Source organism: Gymnoscopelus microlampas (assembly GCF_963454915.1).
Source record: "Gymnoscopelus microlampas genome assembly, chromosome: 3".
Classification (NCBI taxonomy): Eukaryota; Metazoa; Chordata; class Actinopteri; order Myctophiformes; family Myctophidae; genus Gymnoscopelus; species Gymnoscopelus microlampas.
Window position 1 is genome coordinate 3,120,516 of NC_139940.1, and position 23,265 is coordinate 3,143,780.

The 23,265-nt window shown below is 45.0% G+C and overlaps 1 protein-coding gene across 1 annotated transcript; it reads right to left on the reverse strand.

Annotated features, from left to right (window-relative positions):
* Positions 1–9,406: 9,406 nt before the first annotated feature.
* Positions 9,407–22,932, reverse strand: LOC311038484 (uncharacterized protein; the record flags this gene model as incomplete). Its single annotated transcript, XM_084048040.1, has 6 exons — positions 9,407–12,108; positions 13,428–13,897; positions 15,542–15,886; positions 16,712–18,683; positions 20,310–20,429; positions 22,464–22,932. The coding sequence occupies 6 exons, from the start codon at positions 22,930–22,932 to the stop codon at positions 10,724–10,726; spliced, it is 4,761 nt and encodes a 1,586-aa protein (XP_083904166.1). The 3' UTR covers positions 9,407–10,723.
* Positions 22,933–23,265: the final 333 nt, after the last annotated feature.

The following is a 23,265-nucleotide window of genomic DNA, read 5'->3' on the forward strand; positions in this document are numbered from 1 at the left end:
GTGCGCCTGCGCTGTCTAACACTGGGGGTCCTAGTCGCTTTGCGGTTTGTGTATCCGGTCTAGAGCGGATACGGAAACGACCCGTGTGCGTGCCATGTGTTGTGTACGTGGAAATTACCGGATGCAGTAGGCGGGCTCTAGATCGAACACGAGCACCGAGTAGTGAATAGGAACCGGAGTGACTGTTCGTCACCGGATGTCGCTTGCCCAAAACAACCCAACAGATCTACAAGTTCAGCTTGTAGTAGGCTAGATCTGAGGTTGTAGATCTGTTATGTTGTTTTGGAGTCCAGCTTAAATAAACGAAACCCTGCAACTGCGTGTTTAATCCACACAAATATGCACTTTCAAGGTGTGAAATGTTATAATTTTTTACTTAAATATGCACTTGATTTTATTTGTCTCTTTTCTAAATATAACATTGGTTACTTACATGCAAATTAAACCAACTACATCTTTTTTATTCTAATGCAACTTTATTATTGTTATATTATCTGCTTCCTCCTCACAACCTTGATTCCATCTGTCATGTGCACAGTGTAGCAGCAATAACAGGCAGTTATGGGAAAAGTAAAAGTAGTATCAATACAAATACTCCATCACAAGTAAAAGTCCAGTATTCCAAATTTACTTGAGTAAAAGTGCAAAAGTATTGGTATCAAAATGTACTTATGAAGTACCAAAAGTAGGAATGCAGAATGTCACACGTTTTCAAATGTATAAAATGTATTGGAAATCCTTTGAAAATAGCAGATCTACAAGCTCACAATGCGTCGCTTTGCGACGCATTGTGAGCTTGTAGATCTGCTATTTTCAAATGGCCTAAATGTATGGCTTAAGTTGTTAATGTATGTTTTGTAATGATAATCAAAATCTACAAAGTAACTAAAGTTGTCAAATAATTGTAGTGGAGTAAAAGTACAATATTTTTCTCTGAGATGTAGTGGAGTAGAAGTAAAAGTAGTACAAATTGGAAAGTAAAGTAAAAGTACCTTAAAATTGTACTTAAGTACAGTACTTGAGTAAATGTACTTAGCTACTTTACACCACTGATAAATAACAGGCACAACTGAATACATGTTCAAGTTTAGTTTTCTAGAGCCAAATCATCAGAGGTCCAGAGGTAGACCATGCCTTTCCACCTGCAATCTTTTGCTATCCTCTTCCGGGAATACCATATTACTAAGTATTCAGACAATTTACTAAGTATTCTACAACTTCCAAATACTAAAACTGCACAAAACATGATTAAGTAGCACTTCTATCCCAGGTTATATGTACAATTTATAATGTCCAATAATAAAAGTGAATATCCAAATATATATATACACACAAATGCAGATGCAAATATGGAGTCTGTTGACAAAGACAAACATAGTTAAATCTATGCCAAGTAATGAGCAACACGTACTGTCCAATAATCAAACGGCAGCTTTTTAATGAATCAAACATCTGGACATCTTGGAGAAACCCTTTCCATGCTAAACCAATGGACAGAGGTAGTAGGACACATCTGGATGTTAGGACACCACCTAGGGACACTTCTTTAAGCAAATTCCTTGTTTTTTCTCCCAATATATAACAGTACAAAATATATATATATATCCATTTATATATTAGGGCTACTAACTCTAGCCAAATGCCTAACAACATCCATAGGAATTCCACAATTAAATTATTTTTAGCAAAGAAGGAAAAGGACATCTTGGCAGGATTGCACAGAAAAACAGTCTAAACGATTATGTTAGAAATCAGACAACACACAGACAACGACTTTCATTTAAAAGGTTGAGGTGATTGACACGTTTTGAAACGTGTGCAGTCTGCAGTCTGCTCCAAAGAGTAATTCATTTAATACCAGTACTAGTGCTTTAAGCCAGTGGTCCGGGGACCACCAGTGGTCCTTGAGGGTGTTCCAGGTGGTCCCCAGCTAAATGATGGAGAGTTGGTAACCAAATGGACCCTTATAGATCTTTAACTCTTGAGAGTGTAAAATGAAACCAAATGGACCCTTATAGATCTTTAACTCTTGAGAGCGTAAAATGAAACCAAATGGACCCTTATAGATCTTTAACTCTTGAGAGCGTAAAATGAAACCAAATGGACCCTTATAGATCTTTAACTATTGAGAGTGTAACATGAAACCAAATGGACCCTTATAGATCTTTAACTCTTGAGAGTGTAAAATGAAACCAAATGGACCCTTATAGATCTTTAACTCTTGAGAGCGTAAAATGAAACCAAATGGACCCTTATAGATCTTTAACTCTTGAGAGCGTAAAATGAAACCAAATGGACCCTTATAGATCTTTAACTCTTGAGAGCGTAAAATGAAACCAAATGGACCCTTATAGATCTTTAACTCTTGAGAGCGTAAAATGAAACCAAATGGACCCTTATAGATCTTTAACTCTTGAGAGTGTAAAATGAAACCAAATGGACCCTTATAGATCTTTAACTCTTGAGAGTGTAAAATGAAACCAAATGGACCCTTATAGATCTTTAACTCTTGAGAGTGTAAAATGAAACCAAATGGACCCTTATAGATCTTTAACTCTTGAGAGCGTAAAATGAAACCAAATGGACCCTTACGGGTCCATTTGGTTTCATTTTACGCTCTCAAGAGTTAAATTATTGTTAAACATTTGCATTTCTTAATGAAAGAATTGTTATTATGATCAACGATGGCCTGTTATCTCTCCTATTGGTACCAACATCAATACAGTACGGAATTGTGGACAAAATCTTATCCAACGATTACAAAATATTCTAAGTTTTGGGTCTGAGAGGCTAAAAGTCATCAAAACGGTGGTTCCGCGGCTCAAATGCTAAATAAATAATGGACCTTGACATGAAAAGGGTTGAAAAACCACTGCTTTAAGCCACAACCCCTTGACATGGGTCACTGTAAGAGTTGGCACCTCAACGTAAAATTGGCAAACTTGGGAGATATTTTACAAAATGTAAAAAAAATAATTATAAAGAATTTGTAAAATGGTCTGAAGTAATGTAAAGTATACATGATTTGAACACGAGTGACTATTTGACATTTAAGGCCCAAATATTTCTACAATTTCTACAAATAGCTACAAAACCTGTATCTGGCCAGTCATTATGGTCGTAAACAAGAAGTGGAGGGGAAATGATGTACAAATCATCCCTGGGGTCTTCAACCCCCGTATTTCCAGGGATCTTTCAAAAATAGCAGATCTACAAGGCGCCATGAGCTTGTATATCTGCTATTTTTGAATAGCCAAAAGTATAAAATATGGTTAAAATGATTGTGACGCTATATTAACTAATTTTGCTGGGGACCCCCCCTTCCAAGGACCCCTGGGGGTCCCCAGACCCCACTTTGAGAACCAATGGTTTATAACCCACAGAACATGATACTCTGGCCTCCTATGGGCACAAATTACAACATGAGGATTCCGTTTGAAATCTGCAAAGTCTGCATAAACCTCGTTAGCAGGGACACAATCAGGTCATTCATTTAATTTGCACTAATGGCGCAACGATAGATGGTTTATTATTAGAGAGTAATGACAAAACTTCAAATAAATAAAAAGTTTAATTTATTACAAAATCCATTCTTTGACAAGCGTGTCTGTGCTACGACAAATGGCCCCGACATTTTGAAATGCAGAAAACTCTACGAGGAGGACATGGAGTCGTAGACACACATACTTTGGCAGGGACTACATTTACAACAATGATCAAAAAAATAATGATCAAATTGGAATTAGGGTTGTGTCAATTTGACTAAATATCATCTGGGATTTGGGATATCGTAATATTGTGATATGGCATAATGTGTTGTCCTGGTTTTAATCACTTTAGCCTCATTTTATCATTTCAGTGCACTGAGACCTAGTATAGGCTATTCTTTTTGCCATTTTTTAAAATGTTTGAACATTTTAAAGCAGGTGTCTTCAACGTTTTCAGGCCAAGGACCCCCTAGCTGAGAGAGAGATGAAGCAGGGACCCCCCTCCTCTATATTGTATAAAATTGTGTTTCAGATTAAACTTTTGTTGTTCTCTTGGTCTGCTCTTTTTTTCCCTCTACGCCTCTTTGCCAAAAATAGCACAACGCCTCGCAGCGCGAGGCGTTGTGAGCTTGTAGATCTGCTATTTTTGGCTCAAGTTCTCCTCAGAAAAGGGATATTAGGGTTCAAGTGGTTATGGTAAGAAAACAAGAAAAAAATCAGAACACAAAGATTTGGCGGACCCCCTGTAGTAACTCTGAGGACCCCCTAGGGGTCCCGGACCCCCTGTTGAAGACCCCCGTTTTACAGACATTTTGAATTATCAAACGATTGACAATGCAGTATTTGGTGGTAAAGAAAATTGTGACATTTGATTTAATTGGATTGGTATGGCCCAGCCCTAATCCATTCTCCTTCTCACGCTGGTCGTTTAGCTGTAGTGTGAACAACAACATGCCTCTCCTTGACAACACATTGCAACACATCACACAGACTTTAGACCGTTTGGGGACCGTTTGGGTCACATGGTTGAGTCTCAGTTTTAAACCCAGCCAGTGGTTCACAACCTTTTCTGGATCTGGGCAAGGAAGCTTATTTAAGGAAAGGCCGCCGACCTCATTTTCTCTACCCAGCAGTTCCATTAATTTCGGCCAGCCTCGCATCACCAGTCTTTCCACCTCGGAGGAAAGCCTGGTCTGCGTTACTAAAGACCCATATGATCCGGTCTAGGAAAAAAAAGAAAGAAAAAAGAATCCTCTTTCCGGGTTGTCGCGATCCGGTTTTGCGGTGCCGCTTTGTTTTGGTTCCCCAATCCCTATTTAAATGGGAAAGAATTTCCCCGTGTGATAATATGGATAATACAGACGCTAAATAGTCTCCGGAAAGTACACTCACATTTATATTTAAAAAAATATTAATATATAAAAAAAAATGTATTAGGTTTTATTAGGATTTTATTAGGACGGACCTATTTTGGGGTGAGACGTCTTTCCGGTTTGTCGCGATCCGGTCGCTCCCGACCGGATCATATAGACCAATTAATTGTTTACTAACATTGAGACTGGATGCGCAGGTGATTGTTTCACGCAATCAATTTCCAACCTGTTGTTTCGGGGTGCGCTGGTTTCAGCACACCCCAACCCCCTCTTGTGTGTTGGCTAGTGTGGCACGTCCTGGTGAGACCTGATAGAATGGGTTTCATTTAGCGCATACTGGTTGCACGCATACTGGTTCTTATCAGTGTGACGTCGTCTGTTAAGGGGTCTATACCCGAAAAGGAATGCTGCCCAGGCTAATTTCGGCAGATTCGTCACACTGGGTGACACTGACTGGAAGTTGGGTGAAATAACCTCGTAGTCTATGAGAGCCGTCTGGACAGCTTATGAACAAACATCATTTCTGAACCATTGAGACCTTTATAAAATACTCGGCTCAGGAAAATAAAAGACATACTGTATCACACATTGTTTTCTGCTGTGTTGCTTTGCGATGTGTACACTGTATAATGTTATAGAGGTATCTAAAGAGCACAAAGTACGTTTCTGAACGTACCAAGTATCACAAGGTCCACCATTTCCTGTCTGGCAACCAAATCTCGCGATACCGCCGAGACAGAAACGAGACCTGCTGCTGTTTTGTCGCCTCAACAAAATGATGTAACGTGCACATCGAAAAGCAAATGATTAGAAAACAACCTGTGAAACAGTATGTCTTCTTTTATATTCCTGAACCCATTATATGACAACGGTCGCAAACGTTCATAAATAGTGTTAGAGCCGTGTCCAGTCGGCTCCATCCACTGCCACGTATTTCGTTGAGCTTCCGGCGCGAGGTTTGCCACCCATGAGCGTCATGACGCATCCCCGGCGTCCCCTTCCTTAGCCCTTTAAGACCTGGGGCGCGTCTGTGTCGCATTTTTAGATTTGAGCTAAAAAGCATTATTTTACACTTTGGCTATTTTTGAAAAATCGTTATTTTTTTTGCAAATCTTGAGATTTGAGTTACAAAAGCGAACATTTTCATATACGTTGAAAAAAACGTATGTCGCCATAATATCAGTGGTTCTTTTTTCCATGTCAAGGACCCCCAAAATGACATGTATTTGGCCGCGGACCCCCATCTAAAAATATATGTTCCAGGGACCCCCGGAAGCAAAGATTCGAGTTAAAAAAATCTCGCTTTAAAACAATTTATATTCAAAGATTTGCACACATTTTCACGATATTTCTAAAATAGCAGATCTACAAGCTCATAGCGCGGCACTCGGTGCCGCGCTATGAGCTATTTTTGAATAGCCCAAAGTGTAAAATAATGACATGTATTTGGCCGCGGACCCCCATCTAAAAATATATGTTCCAGGGACCCCCGGAAGCAAAGATTCGAGTTAAAAAAATCTCGCTTTAAAACAATTTATATTCAAAGATTTGCACACATTTTCACGATATTTCTAAAATAGCAGATCTACAAGCTCATAGCGCGGCACTCGGTGCCGCGCTATGAGCTATTTTTGAATAGCCCAAAGTGTAAAATAATGCTTTTTATCTCAAATCTAAAAAATGACACAGATGTTTCTTCAGGTCTTAATGGGTTAAATAGGCTTCCTTGGATCAGGGCCCACTTGAAAATCTGGAAAGGTGTTCACAGCCCACCCATATTGACCACTTAACCACCTGTTAAGTGGTCAGTATGGGTGGGCCGCATGCATTTTCAGAGCGTGATTATTTTCATGATCAATCAGATGTGTTTTCCGGGCTTGGATCAATGGAACTAACGTAATATACTTTAAGTTCCTACTTACAATGAAAAGATTTGAAAGAAAAATACCATGATTTATTCATTTGTTAATAATATTATATTGTCATTAAAATCTTTAGTGTTTTGCCAATCATTTGGGGTTCACTTCCACATCCTCACGGAATCACTGGTCCAACCCACAGGTTCTCAACCCTTTCAGGTCGCGACCCCCCAAAAGAATCATATTTGAACCGGGGACCCCCCAAAAATAATCATATTTGAACCGGGGACCCCCCAAAATAATCATATTTGAACCGGGGACCCCCCAAAATAATCATGTTTGAACCGGGGACCCCCCAAAATAATCATGTTTGAACCGGGGACCCCCCAAAATAATCATGTTTGAACCGGGGGCCACTTAAAATAATCATATTTGAACCAGGGACCACCCAAAATAATCATATATGAACCGAGGACCCCCCAAAATAATCATATTTGAACCGGGGACCCCCCAAAATAATCATATTTGAACCGGGGACCCCCCAAAATAATCATATTTGAACCGGGGACCCCCCAAAATAATCATATTTGAACTGGGGACCCCCCACCCTGACAAGCACATGGAATTGTAGGAGTTGAGAGGCGTTACATTTTGTTTGACTTCGATAAATAGTGAAAATATACAAACACATTTTTTGCCTCTTTCTTCTATTATTTGACAATTTGGCCAAACGTTTGACCACTTTTTGTAGTATACTCTGTTGATTACTTTTGATGCAGTAATGGTCTTTTTTCATTTCTTTCTTTCACTTTACGGTCATCTGGGGACCCCCCCCAAAATAACGTGCCCCCCCCACCCCACCAAAAAAACATCAGACCCACAGGTTGAGAACCACTGGTCTAACCTTTAGCACAAACTAGGCCTAGAAGAATACCAAGACAGCAGACATGCAGACTGGGAAGGCACATAACACACACACACACACACACACACACACACACACACACACACACACACACACACACACACACACACACACACACACACACACACACACACACACACACACACACACACACACACACACACACACACACACACACACACACACACACACACACACATCTACTGTACATGAAGAGAAACAAGATGACGGTGAAAGCAGAACTATAAAAGTACTGATAATATTGTCTAAAACTAAATCTTCATTGGCAACGACCGAGAGATGCAGCGGAGATCTGAACCCGTTTGTTCTGCCACCCGTCCTGATGATGAGGTTCGGTTGAATGTTTGGATGAAGTTGAAAAAGGATCCCTGGCTAATAGGCCAGATATGCTTTAATTACATTAAGACCTGGAACTGTGTCATTTTTTTTATTTGAGCTAAAAAGCCTTATTTTACACTTTATTAGCTATTAAAAAATAGCAGATATACAAGCTCATAGCGCGGCTATTTTTTGAAAAATCTTGAAAATGTGTGCAAATCTTTGAATAGAGCGAACATTTTTAACTCAAATCTTTGCTTCTGGGGGGGTCCCTGGAACAAAATAATTTGATGGGGGTCTGCTGCGGCCAAATACATATACTTTTGGGGGTCCTTGACGTGAAAAAGATTGAGCACCACTGATATAGAAACATACTGTACGTTTTTTCAGAAAACTGTTGAGATTTAGGAGACATGTAGAATCGGCTTCAGGTCTCAATGGGTTAATACATTATAATCGTCCTCTATGACTAAAATGTAAAATTCACTCAATAGGGGCAATGCCCGTCGCAAGTTGATGATGTCATCGCAAGTTGATGATGTCATAGGTCTAGCCCTATGGAATTTATGGAATGCGAATATATAAACTAACGTGATACTTCCTACGGTTAACACATTACCCGCCTTGATATTAAACATTGTTTTTTTATCCCCTTGTCAGCGTAATTACCTTAAATAGACGATTGTTGAAACGCCGTGGAAGCCACGTCGTGTACAAAAAAAAAGTCCCTGTGGGTAGGCGGAGGGATCCGTGTTTCCACCGGAACAATAACATTCCAACCACGAGCAGCCATTTTGGGGCTGTGGCCCGTTGAAAACGGGTGTTTTCAATGCAAAACAAAATAAACTCAGTTAGGAGTGTTTTTTCTAAAAAAATCCCAAAGTTGGGCTGGACGGATGTCTGTTCTTTTGGAACGACGTCACATCCGACTACTTCTTCTCTCAGTGACGAGGGATCAATCCAAAGCCGTGTTAGAGCACCCCTTGTGGAATTTTCAAAAAATATATAATTTGATAATAGAACGCAGATCTGCGTCTTTGGCGGGTAGTGTGTTAATATGAGCATCAAATCAATATTCTAAATGTTTTTTTTTGACACATACATTCCATAGGGCTAGACACACACATGGACCAATTACATCATCAACTTGCGACGAGCATTGCCCATGTTGAGTGAAAGATGAACCGTTTCTAAAATAAACAATTCAAGGTGTTCTTAATTCAAGTTTTTAAAAAGTTGTAGAGGACGATTATAATGTATTAACCCATTAAGACCTGGAACTGTGTCATTTTTAGATTTGAGCTAAAAAGCATTATTTTACACTTTGGGCTATTCAAAAATAGCAGATATACAAGCTCATAGCGCGGCACCGAGTGCCGCGCTATGAGCTTGTAGATCTGCTATTTTTGAAAAATCGTGAAAATGTGTTCAAATCTTTGAACATACATATTTTTTAAAGCGAACATTTTTAACTCAAATCTTTGCTTCAGGGGGTCCCTGGAACAAAATATTTTGATGGGGGTCCGCGGCCAAATACATATAATCTTGGGGGTCCTTGACATGAAAAAGATTGAGCACCACTGATATAGAAACATACGTTTTTCAGAATACTGTTGGGATTTAGGAGACATGTAGAATCGGCTTCAGGTCTCAATGGGTTAAGGCATATTTAGCCAGGGGGTCCTCCTAACACACGGAGGCAGGAGGGGCAACTCACCAGACTAGGACACATGCATATATATAATAACACACACACCTTATTCCAAACAACAAAGAAACACCCTGTACACAGTCTAGTATGAAGCCCAGAGATGCTTTTAATGACTACCAAGACAATTCAACTAACTGTGTTTTTTTGTTTTTTTGCATCACTAAACAAGCCTCGCTCATTTATCAAACCTACGTTCTTACACGCTAGATAAAAGGAAGGCTTACATGAAAACCAGGCCGTATTGGAAAGAACTTCTAAAAACAAACTAAGCAAAATATTTTTTTTTTTGTATGTGTGTGTGTGTGTCTCTTGTGTTTAACCATTTAAGACCGGGAAGGCATCTGTGTGTCATTTTAAGATTTCTTTGGGCTATTCAAAAATAGCAGATATACAAGCTCATAGCGCCATGAACTTGTAGATCTGCTATTTTTTTTTTGAAAAATCGTGGAAAATGTGTGCAAAATTTTGAATATATATATTTTTTTAAAGCGAACATTCTTAACTCCGTTACAACTTCTGGGGGGTTCCTGGAACAAAATATTTTGAGATGGGGGGTCCACGGGCAAATACATAATATATCATTTTGGGTGGTCCTTGAAATGAAAAAGTTTGAGAACCACTGATTATAAAAACATACGTTGTTTTAAAAAAAAAAACTGGATTCAGGGCACGGCCACACTGCACTTTTATTTTACCTCTGGGGCAGAATCTGCCAAAGCTTTGTCAATGCAAATGCTTGGATATTTTCCAAGAATCCACGCATTTGCATTGACAAAGCATTTGGCAGATTCCACCCCAGAGGTAAAATAAAAGTGCGGTGGGGCCAAATGTCCTTAGAAGACATTTGTAGAATCCCCAGAAGCAAAGATTTGAGTTACAAATATATCGTAAAAAAAAATCACGATTTTCCCCAAAAATAGCAGATCTACGAGCTTGTATATCTGCTATTTTTGAATAGCCCCACAAATAAAAAAATACAAAAATGACACACAAATGCGTTCCCGATCTTAATGCGGGTTAAAAAACGCTCAAATCTTCCCCTGTGCGTGTTGCATGTAGTGCACCTGTAGATCTAGCTCGCTGGGCAGAGAGCCCCCGCATATCATGCACTGAAGCAGCCGCTCGGGGGCGAAAGGCAGCCGGCCGCCTCCCCCTCCCCCTCCCGCCGCCGCCGCTGCTGCCGCTTTGTGAGCGTCTGTCCGCGCCGCCGTCGCCGCCGCGGCGGCCACCGCCAGCTGCTGAGGTAGGGACAGGGTCTGGTGGTGGGGGGGCATGTGGAGTCTGTCACCACCCAGGACCGCCTGCGGTGTGAAAAAGATATTTGGGTGTTGTTGCTGCGGGGGGAGGAGTCGGGGGAGAGCGCCCACCGCCACAGAGTGAAGAGGGTGGGGGTGGGAGGAGCCAGGCAAAGCCAGAGGGGGGAGCGGGGCGAGCGAGGGGGAGAAAAAGGGAGACGGCTGATTGATGATAATCTGAGTGCCCGTTACCATGGGTTGTTGTTGGCGCTGCTGCTGCTGCAGCTCCCCTACGACGGCGGCGGCCGTCCCCCCCCCCGGCGGCGGCCTGATGAGCGGTCCTCCGCTGAGCAGGCCCGGATGTTGGGGAGGAGGCCGCGTCTGGAAGCCCCACACCGTCGTCCCGATGGCGCCGGCGGCGCCGCTGCCGGGCGGGGGGAGGAAGCGCGGCGGCTCGTACTGTATGGAGAAGGAGGGGACCGGCTGCGCGCTGACCCAGCCGGCCGGAGCGGCAGCACCGACCCCGCCGACCACGCTGCCCATGGAGCTTAGAGTCTTTGGAATGGAATGGAAGTCCCACGGGACGCCGGCGGCGGCGACCAGCGCCGGAGGAGGAGGAGCGGCGGGGGCCGAACCCGACACGCCGCCGCCGCTTTGGTCTGCCTGCGCCGAGGTGGATGCCACCACGGCCGCGTCCGGAGGAGGAGCCCTCTGTTTGTGCGGCTCGAACCCGCCGCCGTTCCAGGGCTTTTCTGACTGGCTCTCTGGCTTTTTACTCGATTCGCCGCCAAGACTACCGTCGTCCTTTTTAGAGGAGGAGGACGACTCGCTGGCGGGCTTCGGCGCCGCGGCGGCGGCGGCGCTCGACCAGGTGGGCAGGTGAAGCTCTTGGCCGAGCATGTTGGGCGTTGAGCCTTGTGAGGCGGGCACCATGTGGGCGGGTGGCGGGGGTCTTAGGCTCCAGAGCGCCGCCGCCCCTCCGTCCAGGTAGGACAGGGACACGGGGAAGTCGTGTGGCAGGGAGGTGGGCATGGAGGAGCCGGGCATGGAGGAGCCGGGCACGGTGGAGCTGGTGGACGCCGGCGCTGCCGGCGTGGGAACGTCACTCTGGTGCTTGTTGGGCTGCCGGTGCTGCTCTGCGTCGCTCAGCGCTGGAGGGCTGGGTCTGTTTGGCACACCTGTAGGGTTGTCACCATCATAGACATGTTAGTTAACACTTAGTTCATACAATCCTGTTGTGTTCTCTTTAGTGTGTGTGTTAGTTTGTGTGTGTGTTTGTGTCAGGCCCGGCGCCAGGATGAAATGACTACGGGTGCAGTTGAAAATTGTGAGGGTGCACACCAGTGGAAGCGCGCGTGCCTGCGTCCCGAACCGTGCACCCGAAGATTTGCGGTTATTAGGTGGATTTTGGCCGTTTTTCGCCGTTTTTTTGTTACTTTATTTCGGTTTCAGGCTTAGGGTTAGGTTAGGCTTATGTTATGTAATTCTTATTTTTGCCTGATTTTACCAATTTTTGGGGCGGTGTAGCCGCCCCCTATAAGTGAGTTTTGGACACCGACCAAAAGATTTGTGTACCCCCTAACCCTTCCATTGTTAATGCAAATCGATACTTTTGCAAAGTCAGCCAATCACATTACAGCTAGTGTCATCACCACTAACTGTAATGTGATTGGCTGACTTTGCAAATTCAGGACTGTGATTGGCTAGCGAAACACATGACATATGTGCAGCCCTATGAATAGCAGTATGGACTTTAAAAAAAGTAATTTATCCTTTTTAACACATTGCCTGCCAGAGTTTTTTCAGATTTTTAGCTGTTGCCTGCCAGGGTTTTGCCATGTTTTTGGTACCTGTTCGCGTAGCCACAGATTTTTTTCCTCCAGTATGATTGATCCCCAGATGGTTTCTAATCACAGATGAGATTCAGGTGTGGTTTCACAAATGTCAACGAGGTCATTTTGACCTCGTTGACATGTTTGGTTGATGTTTCAATATAGCTCAAAAGCAGTAGTTTTAAACCAAAAAACAAAGTGAATTGTTTGTCCGTTTGAATTTTAACATTGAAGTGAATGGAGCAGCAAATCTTCGAACATTTTTAGCTCCTAATCTGTTCATAATTCGACAAGGGTTGAAATTATAAAAAAATGCAAAAAAAAAAAATTTTTTTTCCCTTTTTTCCAAAGACGTATATATACGTCTTTGGCAGACAACAGCTGATAATTAAAAGACGTATATATACGTCTTTGGCAGCTAATGTGTTAAAGTGAGTCATGTTGTGATGACCACACACCGCCCACTTCACACTGGGTGTGATTTTTTATCAAAAAATGAATTATAAAAAAATAAAAATTCCAAATAAATATATTTTTTTAAACAAACTGAGGGGGCACAATTTGAAACTGAGGGTGCCAGGCCCCCTCAGGCACCCCCGTGGTGCCGGGCCCAGTGTGTGTGTGTGTGTGTGTGTGTGAGTGTGTGTGTGTTAGTTCCCACACACCTGCTGTGTTGTCTTTAGTGTGTGTGGGCTCCAGGCTGTCAGAATGAGAGAGCCAGTCCGCTCTCCTCTGGTGCGGGCCTGGCTCCGGCTGATGCACCGCTGCTGATGCTGCTGCCGTGGTGGTGTGGCTCTGTGGGGTCTGTGGGGTCTGTGGGCTCTGTGGGGTCTGTGGGGTCTGTTGGGTCTGTTGGGTCTGTTGTGTCTGTTGTTGTGACGGCTGAGGCGCCGGCATCACCTCCCCGCCGTCCACCTTCCACTGGACCGGCGTCAGGGGGCGACCCCCCCCCTCCTCCTCCATCTGCCCGGGGGGGGGCACGGGGGGCGGGAACACGGGGGGCGGTGCTGCCGCCGCCCGGTGGTTCTGCCACTCATGGTCTCTCATTGAAGGAAGCTGAAACGGAGGAGGAGGAGGAGGAGCCTGCAGCAGATGCTGAGGGATGGCCACGCCTCCGGAGCCTTCACCCGCCGACCTGGACCATTCGGTAGAGGGATGTGTCACCGTTACAAATCGTTAAGTCGGCGATTAATTGTCACTCAAGTAATTGATGATTAACGATTTAATCAAAGATTGCACAGGGCAGATATGACAAACAACTTAGGCCATTAACTCTCTCAGTGCCAATGAAATAAAAAGATATGTTCATACTGTGCAATTTTTTAAAAGTAAAACTAAATAATAATAATAAGTTAAACAAGAAGTGAATGGAGCAGCAAATCTTCGGATCACGATATCTTGGGTTCTGAAAATTGTTTTCCAGAACTCGGGATAACTCGTTCTTGGCACTGAGAGAGTTAAGACCTGGGACGCATCTGTGTCACTTTTTGATTTGAGCTAAAAAAAGCATTGTTTTACACTTTGGCTATTCAAAAATAGCAGATCTACCTCGCTATAAAATCGAGAAAATGTGTAAAAATTAATATATTTATATTCTTTTAAAGCGAACACACAAATCTTTGCTTCTGGTGGGGGTCCCTGGAACAAAATCTTTTGAGATGGGGGTCGGTGGCCAAATACATATAATTTTCGGGGTCCTTGACATGAAAAGGTTTGAGAACCACTGATATAGAAACATATGTTTTTCAGAAAACTGTTAGGATTTAGAAGACTCAGGTCTTTAACTTAAAGCTTAAAAATGATGTATCTCAGCTCCTGAGTACTTTTTTTTTTTCAATGAAAAATCTCTGGCAGTGGGCAAACGCGGCCAGCAATAAGTCTGGCAGTGGATGAGTTAATGGGTTAAATATAAAAAGAAATTATAGACATATTTAATAATTTTATACACGTTAAAAAAAAATGCAGAAATAGCTGTTTCAGCTTTTTTTTTCATATTTGAAAAAAAAAAATCCAACATGGAAACGATTATCACGATCATACAAAAATAATTGTGATTATAGACGATTATGCAGTAATTAGACTCTCCAGAAAAATGCAACTATGCGATCGCAAAATTTACAGCATAATCAGCAAAATGGCGCATAATTATGCGGGGGTAACGTTTTTTCAAAAAGGCTGCATCGCATCGCATAATATGCGCATCGCAACACATAATATCTGCATCGCATAATATCTGCATCGCATAATATGCGCATTGCATCGCATAATATCTGCATCGCATAATATGCGCATTGCATCGCATAATATCTGCATTGCATAATATGCGCATTGCATCGCATAATATGCGCATTGCATCGCATAATATCTGCATCGCATAATATGCGCATTGCATCGCATAATATCTGCATCGCATAATATGCGCATTGCATCGCATAATATCTGCATCGCATAATATGCGCATCGCATCGCATAATATGTGCATCGCATATTTCCGCATATTTCGCAACTTTTCACATATTGCTGCATGTTTCACAACTTTCCGCATATTTCGCAACTTCCCGCAATTTCACCGCATAAAATTGCAAAAAAAAAAACGCATATTTCATCGCAAAATCAAGGATTTTAGCCCGCATAATCAAGAGTTTTAGCCCGCATAATCAAGAGTTTTAGCCCGCATAATCAAGAGTTTTAGCCCGCATAATCAAGAGTTTTAGCCCGCATAATCAAGGATTTTTGCCCGCGTTTTTCTGGAGGGTTTAAGTAATTGTGACAGGCCTACCATTCGGACTGCGGCCTGCCGGGCCTCCTGCCCCCCGGGGGGCTGCCGCCTCTCCGGAGGCCGGACGAAAAGGAGGAGGAGGAGGAGCCGCCGCCGTACGGGCCGCCGCCGCTGCCGCCGTAGCCCTGCCGCTTGCGCGTGTGGATCTTCTGGTGCACGAGGAGGCTGGTGAACCAGGAGAAGGACTTGTGGCACTCCTCGCAGCGGTGCGGCCTCTCGCCCGTGTGCGTGTTCATGTGGTCGCGGAGCAGGTAGGCCAGAGCAAAGCTCTTGTCACAGAGGTGACACTTGTGCGGCTTCTCGCCCGTGTGCGACAGCATGTGCTGCCGGAGCTGCTCCTCGTCGCTGTACATAACGTTACATTACGGTCATTTAGCAGACGCTTTTATCCAAAGTGACTTACTGTAAGTGCATTCAACATAGGTAGGGAACGAAACTACTAATCACCAGGAGCCAGTTGCACCACCTCACACTTAACCGCATTGAGACCTGAAGCCGATTCTACATGTCTCCTAAATCTCAACAGTTTTCTGAAAAACGTATGTTTCTATATCAGTGGTTCTCAATCTTTTTCATGTGAAGGACCCCCAAAATGATACGTATTTGGCCGCGGACCCCCATCAAAATATTTTGTTCCAGCGTCTCCGGATTGCATGGGTTAAGCTATAACTAGGCTAAGTTTGAAGTTAGTGTGAGGTGGTGCACCTGGGTCCAGAAGTCTGAAGTGCATTCTCTTCTGAAACAAGCAACTAAGAGTATACCTAAGCGATAAGTGCAATATATCAGCTACCTCCTTTCTTAATACATTTAGACCTGAGGCCTCTAAATCCTGACCTAAGTCCTGAAGTTTTCTGAAAAAACTTCAAATATTGATTCAAAATGTACAAAATAAATGATGTTGCTATATACTGTACATAGCAACAAGAACCCCAAAAGGGGTTCCCTGTCCTGAAAGGTATAGTTACAAAAAGGGGTTCCCACCCAAAAGGGGTTAAACAGATGAGACAAATAGGAAAATCACATGAGCAAAAAACAAATAAGTGTATCGAATAAACAAGATCCAATAAAACAATACAACAAAGAGCTCGTACAACTAGTTAACAACAAGTAGGCAAGGCGAAGAGGAAGGCTAGCGTTTCCCGAAGAAGAGGAGGAGGCGGGTGTTCTCACCTGTAGCCTTTGCGGCAGCTGGTGCAGCGGTGGGGTTTCTCCTGGTGCAGCTTCTGGTGCGTCCGCATGTTCTGCAGGAAGGCAAAGTCCTTGCCGCAGTCGGGACACTTGTAGGGCTTCTTGCCCGTGTGGATGATGAGGTGCTGCTGCAGGTAGCTGCTGAAGCGGAAGCTCTTGCCGCACTCTCTGCAGCGGTAGGGCTTGTCCTTGGAGTGGATGCGCATGTGCAGCTCCAGGACGGAGCGGTGGCGGAACGTCTTGGCGCACTCGGGACACTTGTAGGTCTTGCTGCTGGCGGCGTCGGGCCTCCACTTGCCCTTCACGTTGCCGCCGATGCTGAGGTTGACGACCTTGTGCGTGGTCCCCGGCTTGCCCCTCACCGGCCTCATCTGCTTCAGGTAGTGCGCGGACGAGTTGTGGGCCCGCAGCAGATGCCCGAACAACATGGGCTCGTCTCGGAAGGTGCTGGGACAGTGCGGACAGGTGTGCCCTTCCTCCCAGTTCAGACCCCGCTTGCCCTCGCTCTCGACGGGCGGCGCCGTCTCTTTGCCCAGCACCGCGTTGTCCAGGGTCTCGAACTCGGCCTCGTGGATCTGCATGTGACCCCTGAGGTCGGCGGGGGAATGGCAGACCTGAGGACATAGGGGGCAGTTGTACGCACGTCTCGGCGCCGCCGCCGCCGCCCCCGACACGCCCCGGTTGGCGTTCTCCTTCCCCGGTCCTCCTCTGTACGACGTCTCGTGGGAGACGGACGCGGGAGCCTGCTGCTTCCTGGAGAGGGGCAGGACGGCGCCGTGCAGCCGGTGCTGGCGGCAGTGCGCCTTCATGTTCTGGGCAAAGGCGAAGGTCCTGCCGCAGTCGGGGCAGCGGAAGGGCTTCTGGCCCGTGTGCAGGTACTGGTGCTGCTGCAGGAGGCTGCCGTACTTGAAGGACTTGCCGCAGGTGGCGCACCGGTGGGAGCGCACGTTCTCCCAGTGCCGGCGCCGGTGGTCCTCCATGACGGAGTAGTACTTGAACGCCATGCCGCAGTCGGGGCACTCGTAGGGCTTGAGGACGGCGTGGCAGCGCTGGTGGTGGCGCAGGGCCACGCTGTCCGAGAAGGCCTGGTGGCACTCCTGGCACGTGAACACGCTCTCCAGCGAGTGGCTCTGCATGTGCCGCGTCGCCGAGTTCTTGAAGCCAAACTCCTGGCGGCACAGCGGGCAGCGGTACGGCTTCTCCGAGGCGGCGCCGCCGGCGGAGGAGGAGCCGCAGCCGTGGGACCGCATCTTCTCCACGGTGGAGAAGAACTTCTCACACGTGGCGCACTTGAACGACAAAGTCCTCACCTCTCGGGTGGTCGGACTCGGCGCCTCCTTGCTGCTGGGGGGAGGAGACAGGAGGAGGTGCTGCTGCTGCTGTTGCTCCTCCTTCTCCTCCTCGCGGTGCTCGCTGCGGTGCTTGACCAGGCCGCTGCGGTGCTGGAAGCTCTGGCCGCACTCCTTACAGGTGAGCGGGTCCACCAGCTCGTCCTGGTGCGCGTCGTGCGAGTAGCGGTGGAGGTTGTACATCTCCCGCCGGGAGAACTTCATCCCACACTCCTTGCACTGGAGACTCCTTCTCCTTCGCTTCACGGGGGATTCTTCTTCTTCTTCTTCTTCTTCTGCCACCGGCTCCTCCTCCTCCTCCTCCTCCTCGGCGGCGGCCGCTTCCATCTCCTCCACTGCCGTCCCGTCGGCCGCCTCGCGTTCCGGGGGGCCGCGAACCGCGGCGTCTTTAGCCCCGCCGGTGCTTTCCTCTGCGTGGGCGGGCGGGGTTTCTTTGCCGTCGATCGCGTCAGCTTCAGCGCCCGGCTCACTGACGGCGTCGTTGTCTCTGACCTTGTTTAGGCCTTTCTCCACAGCGGGGGCCGGGGGGGGTTCGGGGGTTTCTTTAGCGGCGGCGTCGACTCCCTCGCCGTTCCGTTCTTCTTCAGCCACGCCTTTAACTGCACCTGTTCAACCACCACACGAACAATCAACAATCACGTTTTATATGTCACTACTTAAAGACTTCTTTCAAAGGGGAGCCATATGTTTTAACATTATGAGAATATCTTAGGACTGCTAGCATTATTACAGTGGTGGAAAGTAACTAAGTACATTTACTTAAGTACTGTACTTAAGTACAATTTTGAGGCATTTGTACTTTACTTGAGTATTTCCAATTTCCAATACTTTTACTTCTACTCCACTACATCTCAGAGGCAAATATTGTACTTTTACTCCACTGCATTTACTTGAAAACTTTAGTTACTAGTTACTTTTCAGATATAAATTATGATATAATGAAACCTACATTATTTAACCACTTTAAACCTATTTTATACATAGGGCTATTTGAAAATAGCCGATCTGCAAGCTCACAACGCGTCGCATCATGTGAGCTTGTAGATCTGCTATTTTCAAATATTTAGTACTTTTACTTTTGGTACTTTAAGTACATTTTGATGCCAATACTTTTGTACTTTTACTCAAGTACATTTTTAATTCTGGACTTTTACTTGTAACAGAGTCTTTTAATATTGCAGCATTGGTACTTTTACATAAGTAAAGAATTTGAGTACTTTTCCCACCACTGCCAGGCTGCATATAGTGTAATACTGAACCGTACCTTTGGACCAGAACAAAGTCACATACAAATGCATCGCATTACAACAATTTGATTTATAACTACAGTGCTGTATCACTAGTGTTGTGTTGGCAGTGTAGCCAAATGCTAATCAATCACTCATCTGTGTTTTCAACAAAACAAAAACAATTCTGCCTTTTTTTTCCACATGCATGCACTGTTCTGCTATCATATTTACGGTCTAATAAATTGTCTTTTGCTCAGATGGCAGTGACTGAATGAATGAATGACTGAATTTGGTGTTTAACCCATTGAGGCCTGGAACTGTGTCATTTTTAGATTTGAGCTAAAAAGCATTATTTTCCACTTTGGGCTATTCAAAAATAGCAGATCTACAAGCTCGTGGCGCGGCACCGAGTGCCGCGCTACGAGCTTGTAGATCTGCTATTTTTTTTTTATCGTGAAAATGTGTGCAAATCTTTGAATATATATATTTTTAAAGCGAACATTTTTAACTCAAATCGTTGCTTCTGGGGGGTCCCTGGAACAAAATATTTTGATGGGGGTCCGCAGCCAAATACATATAATTGTGGGGGTCCTTCACATGAAAAAGATTGAGCACCACTGATATAGAAACATACGTTTTTCAGAAAACTGTTAGGATTTAGGAGACATGTAGAATCGGCTTCAGGTCTCAATGGGTTAAAAAGAAAGAGCACATCAGCCTTTTTTCCATGGCAAAATATCACCAGGAATAAAAACACAATAGAAGCCGTAAGGCTTATTGTGGTCAATCAAACAATCACAACATAAACTACATAACACAAGGAACAAGCAGTTGGCAATCCTTACAAATAAAAGTATACAGTGAAACAGGCCATTCTGCTCCAGGTTCATTTCAAAACACACAGACAGACACTTCTTCCAATGCATGAGTTTAAAAATGTTTATGCATAATCATGCATTTTTTTGTCAATAAAACCATGAATCAACGCATCGAGCACCACACCTTTCTCTGCATCAGAGGGGGGGTTGTGTTTGTGGGTGGGGTCTGTATCTTCATCAGATATGTCTTCAATCAGCGAGTCCATCTGTGGAGGTTCAGGTTTGACCACATCACTGCTACAGTCTGGGAGAGGGAAGAGAAGAAACGTGGATTTAAAAAAAGGTGTTGCAAGTGATTTTTTTTTTGGGGTTGTTTTTGTTAAAAAAGGTTTAATCTATCGAGTGTTTGTTTGTTCACTAACTTAAGACCTGGAGAAGCATCTGTGTCATTTTTAGATTTGAGCTAAAAAAAAGCATTATTTTACACTTTGGGCTATTCAAAAATAGCAGATCTACAAGCTCGTGGCGCGGCACCGAGTGCCGCGCCACGAGCTTGCAGATCTGCTATTTTTGAAAAATCTTGAAAATGTGTGCAAATCTTTGAATATATTTTATGTTTTTAAAGCGAACATTTGTTACTCAAATCTTTGCTTCTGGTGGGGGGGTCCCTGGAACAACATATGTTGAGATGGGGGTCCGCGACCAAATACATATCATTTTGGGGGTCCTTGACACATGAAAACGTTTGGGAACCACTGACATAGAAACATACGTTTTTTTCAAAAAACAGTTAGGATTTAGAAGACATTTTTATAGAATTGGCTTCAAGTTTTAATGGGTTAACCACGTTAATACTCATTGAAAACACACACACCCCTGTTTCTGGTGACTGATGTCATTTTGGGGGTCCTTGACATGAAAAGGTTTGAAAACACCACTGATATTACAACAACAAAAAGGTTTTTCAGAATCCTGTTAGGATTTAGCAGATATTTGTTGATCTGTTCCTGGAATGAATGGCTTCAGAAAAAAAGCCTCATAATTCTGCGTTCACACTGGGAGACACAAAAGACACACAGCGTATCTGTAGCTTTGTATTGTTGTAGCTGCCAGTGTGAACATTTAATTTACACCACCTTTAAATCAGTGGTTCTCAACCTTTTCAGGCCGTGACCCCCCCAAAATAATCATAGTTGAACTGGGGACCCCCCAAAATAATCACAGTTGAACTGGGGACCCCCCAACATAATCATATTTGAACTGGGGACCCCCCAAAATAATCACAGTTGAACTGGGGACCCCCCAAAATAATCATATTTGAACTGGGGACCCCCCAAAATAATCATATTTGAATTGGGGACCCCCCAAAATAATCATATTTGAACTGGGGACTCCCCAAAATAATCATATTTGAACTGGGGACTCCCCAAAATAATCATATTTGAACTGGGGACCCCCCACCCTGACAAGCACTTGGAATGTAGGAGTTGAGCCGTTACATTTAGTTTGACTCGGTTCTACAGATAAATATCATGAAAATAGCTGATCTACAAGCTCGCGTTGCCTCTTTCTTATATTATTTGACAATTTGGCCAATGTTTGTATAGTATAGTTTGTTGACAACTTTAGATACTGTAAAAGTCTTTTTCTTTTCTTTCGAGATATTAAAAAAGGACCTTAAATTGTCACCTCACTGTCATCTGGGGAGGGACCCCCCCAAAAATCATGTGGGACTGGGGACCACCCTCAGGGTCCCGACCCACAGGTTGAGAACCACTGCTTTAAAATGGTAAAAGGAGCCTTTAGTTTATAAAGCATTTTTACACTCTTTAACCTCATAACCTAACAGACAGACTGTGTTCATCACGTGGTCCAACTGAACAGCACTGCTCTGGTCACGTGACGTGAGCAACATCAAAGCAGCTTGGCCTACATTATGTAAACAAACGGCACACATGCACACTCGCGCGCACGCACACACACACACACACACACACACACACACACACACACACACACACACACAGTGTTAGTGTCTCTTGACTCAAAGAGAGAGTAGTCATAGTACAAATTGAAACACATGCTCCATGTGGCTCCATTTGTACACTTTCACAGTTGAAACACACACACACACGCGCACGCACACACACACACACACACACACACACACACACACACACACACACACACACACACACACACACACACACACAGTGTGTGTCAAACAGCATTACATTAGCATTAGCTTCGATGCTAACGTCAGGCACCTGCAGCAATCACTAGTCTATCCAACAACGTTAGCAGACAGACAGACAGACAGACAGACAGACAGACAGACCCGTATCCATAGCGGCTTCCTCCTCCTCCTCGGATCCGGAGCACCCAGCTCCCGGGGAGGAGCAGGAGGAGGAGGAGGTGGACCCCCCGGCCCGGGGAGCCCCGGGGGTCCGCAGTGAGGCCTGGTGGTCCTCACGTTTCTCCTCCAGTGGATCACACTGGGCAGTACGTACAGCCTCCTCCTCCTCCTGCTCCTCCTCCTCCACCGGGCTGCTCCGTGGCTCCAGGCCGGCGGAGGGGCTCCCTGCCCCGGGCTGCCGGGGCAGGGAGCCCGGCGGAGGGCTGCTGGACGCACCGGTCCCTCTGCGTTCTGCTGGAGCCTCTGGTTCTGCTTCTGGTTCTGGTTCTAAGCTCATGATGTCGCGGTTCTCCGGCTCTGCCGCTCCTCCCGGTGGGTCTTCCTCCCCCGGCGGTGGGTCTTCCTCCGGGGGAGGAGAGGACCGTGGCCACCCTACAGCAGCAGCGGCCATGTTTAGAGAGCAGAGCCTCCTCCTCCGTCTGGAGATATTTGTGTTTGTTCCTAGCATGAGCGGGGCGAGACGAGGCTTCTGATTGGCTAAGCCATGGTTCACATGGTACTTTCTCTTACAGCCCGTACATCTACGTAAACGTTCAGATTACAAATATAAAGTGCTGGCCCCACGGCCACGGATGTTACAAGTTGAAACGGGTGGGTCTAAGTATCCGTATCTTACGTATTGTTCAATAAAAAAGCATTTTAATCCGATTGGCGGCCATTTTCTCATAGAGTTATAATGTATCAGAGTGCAATACACCGCCCAACCGATAGGGTCGCGTAGTTG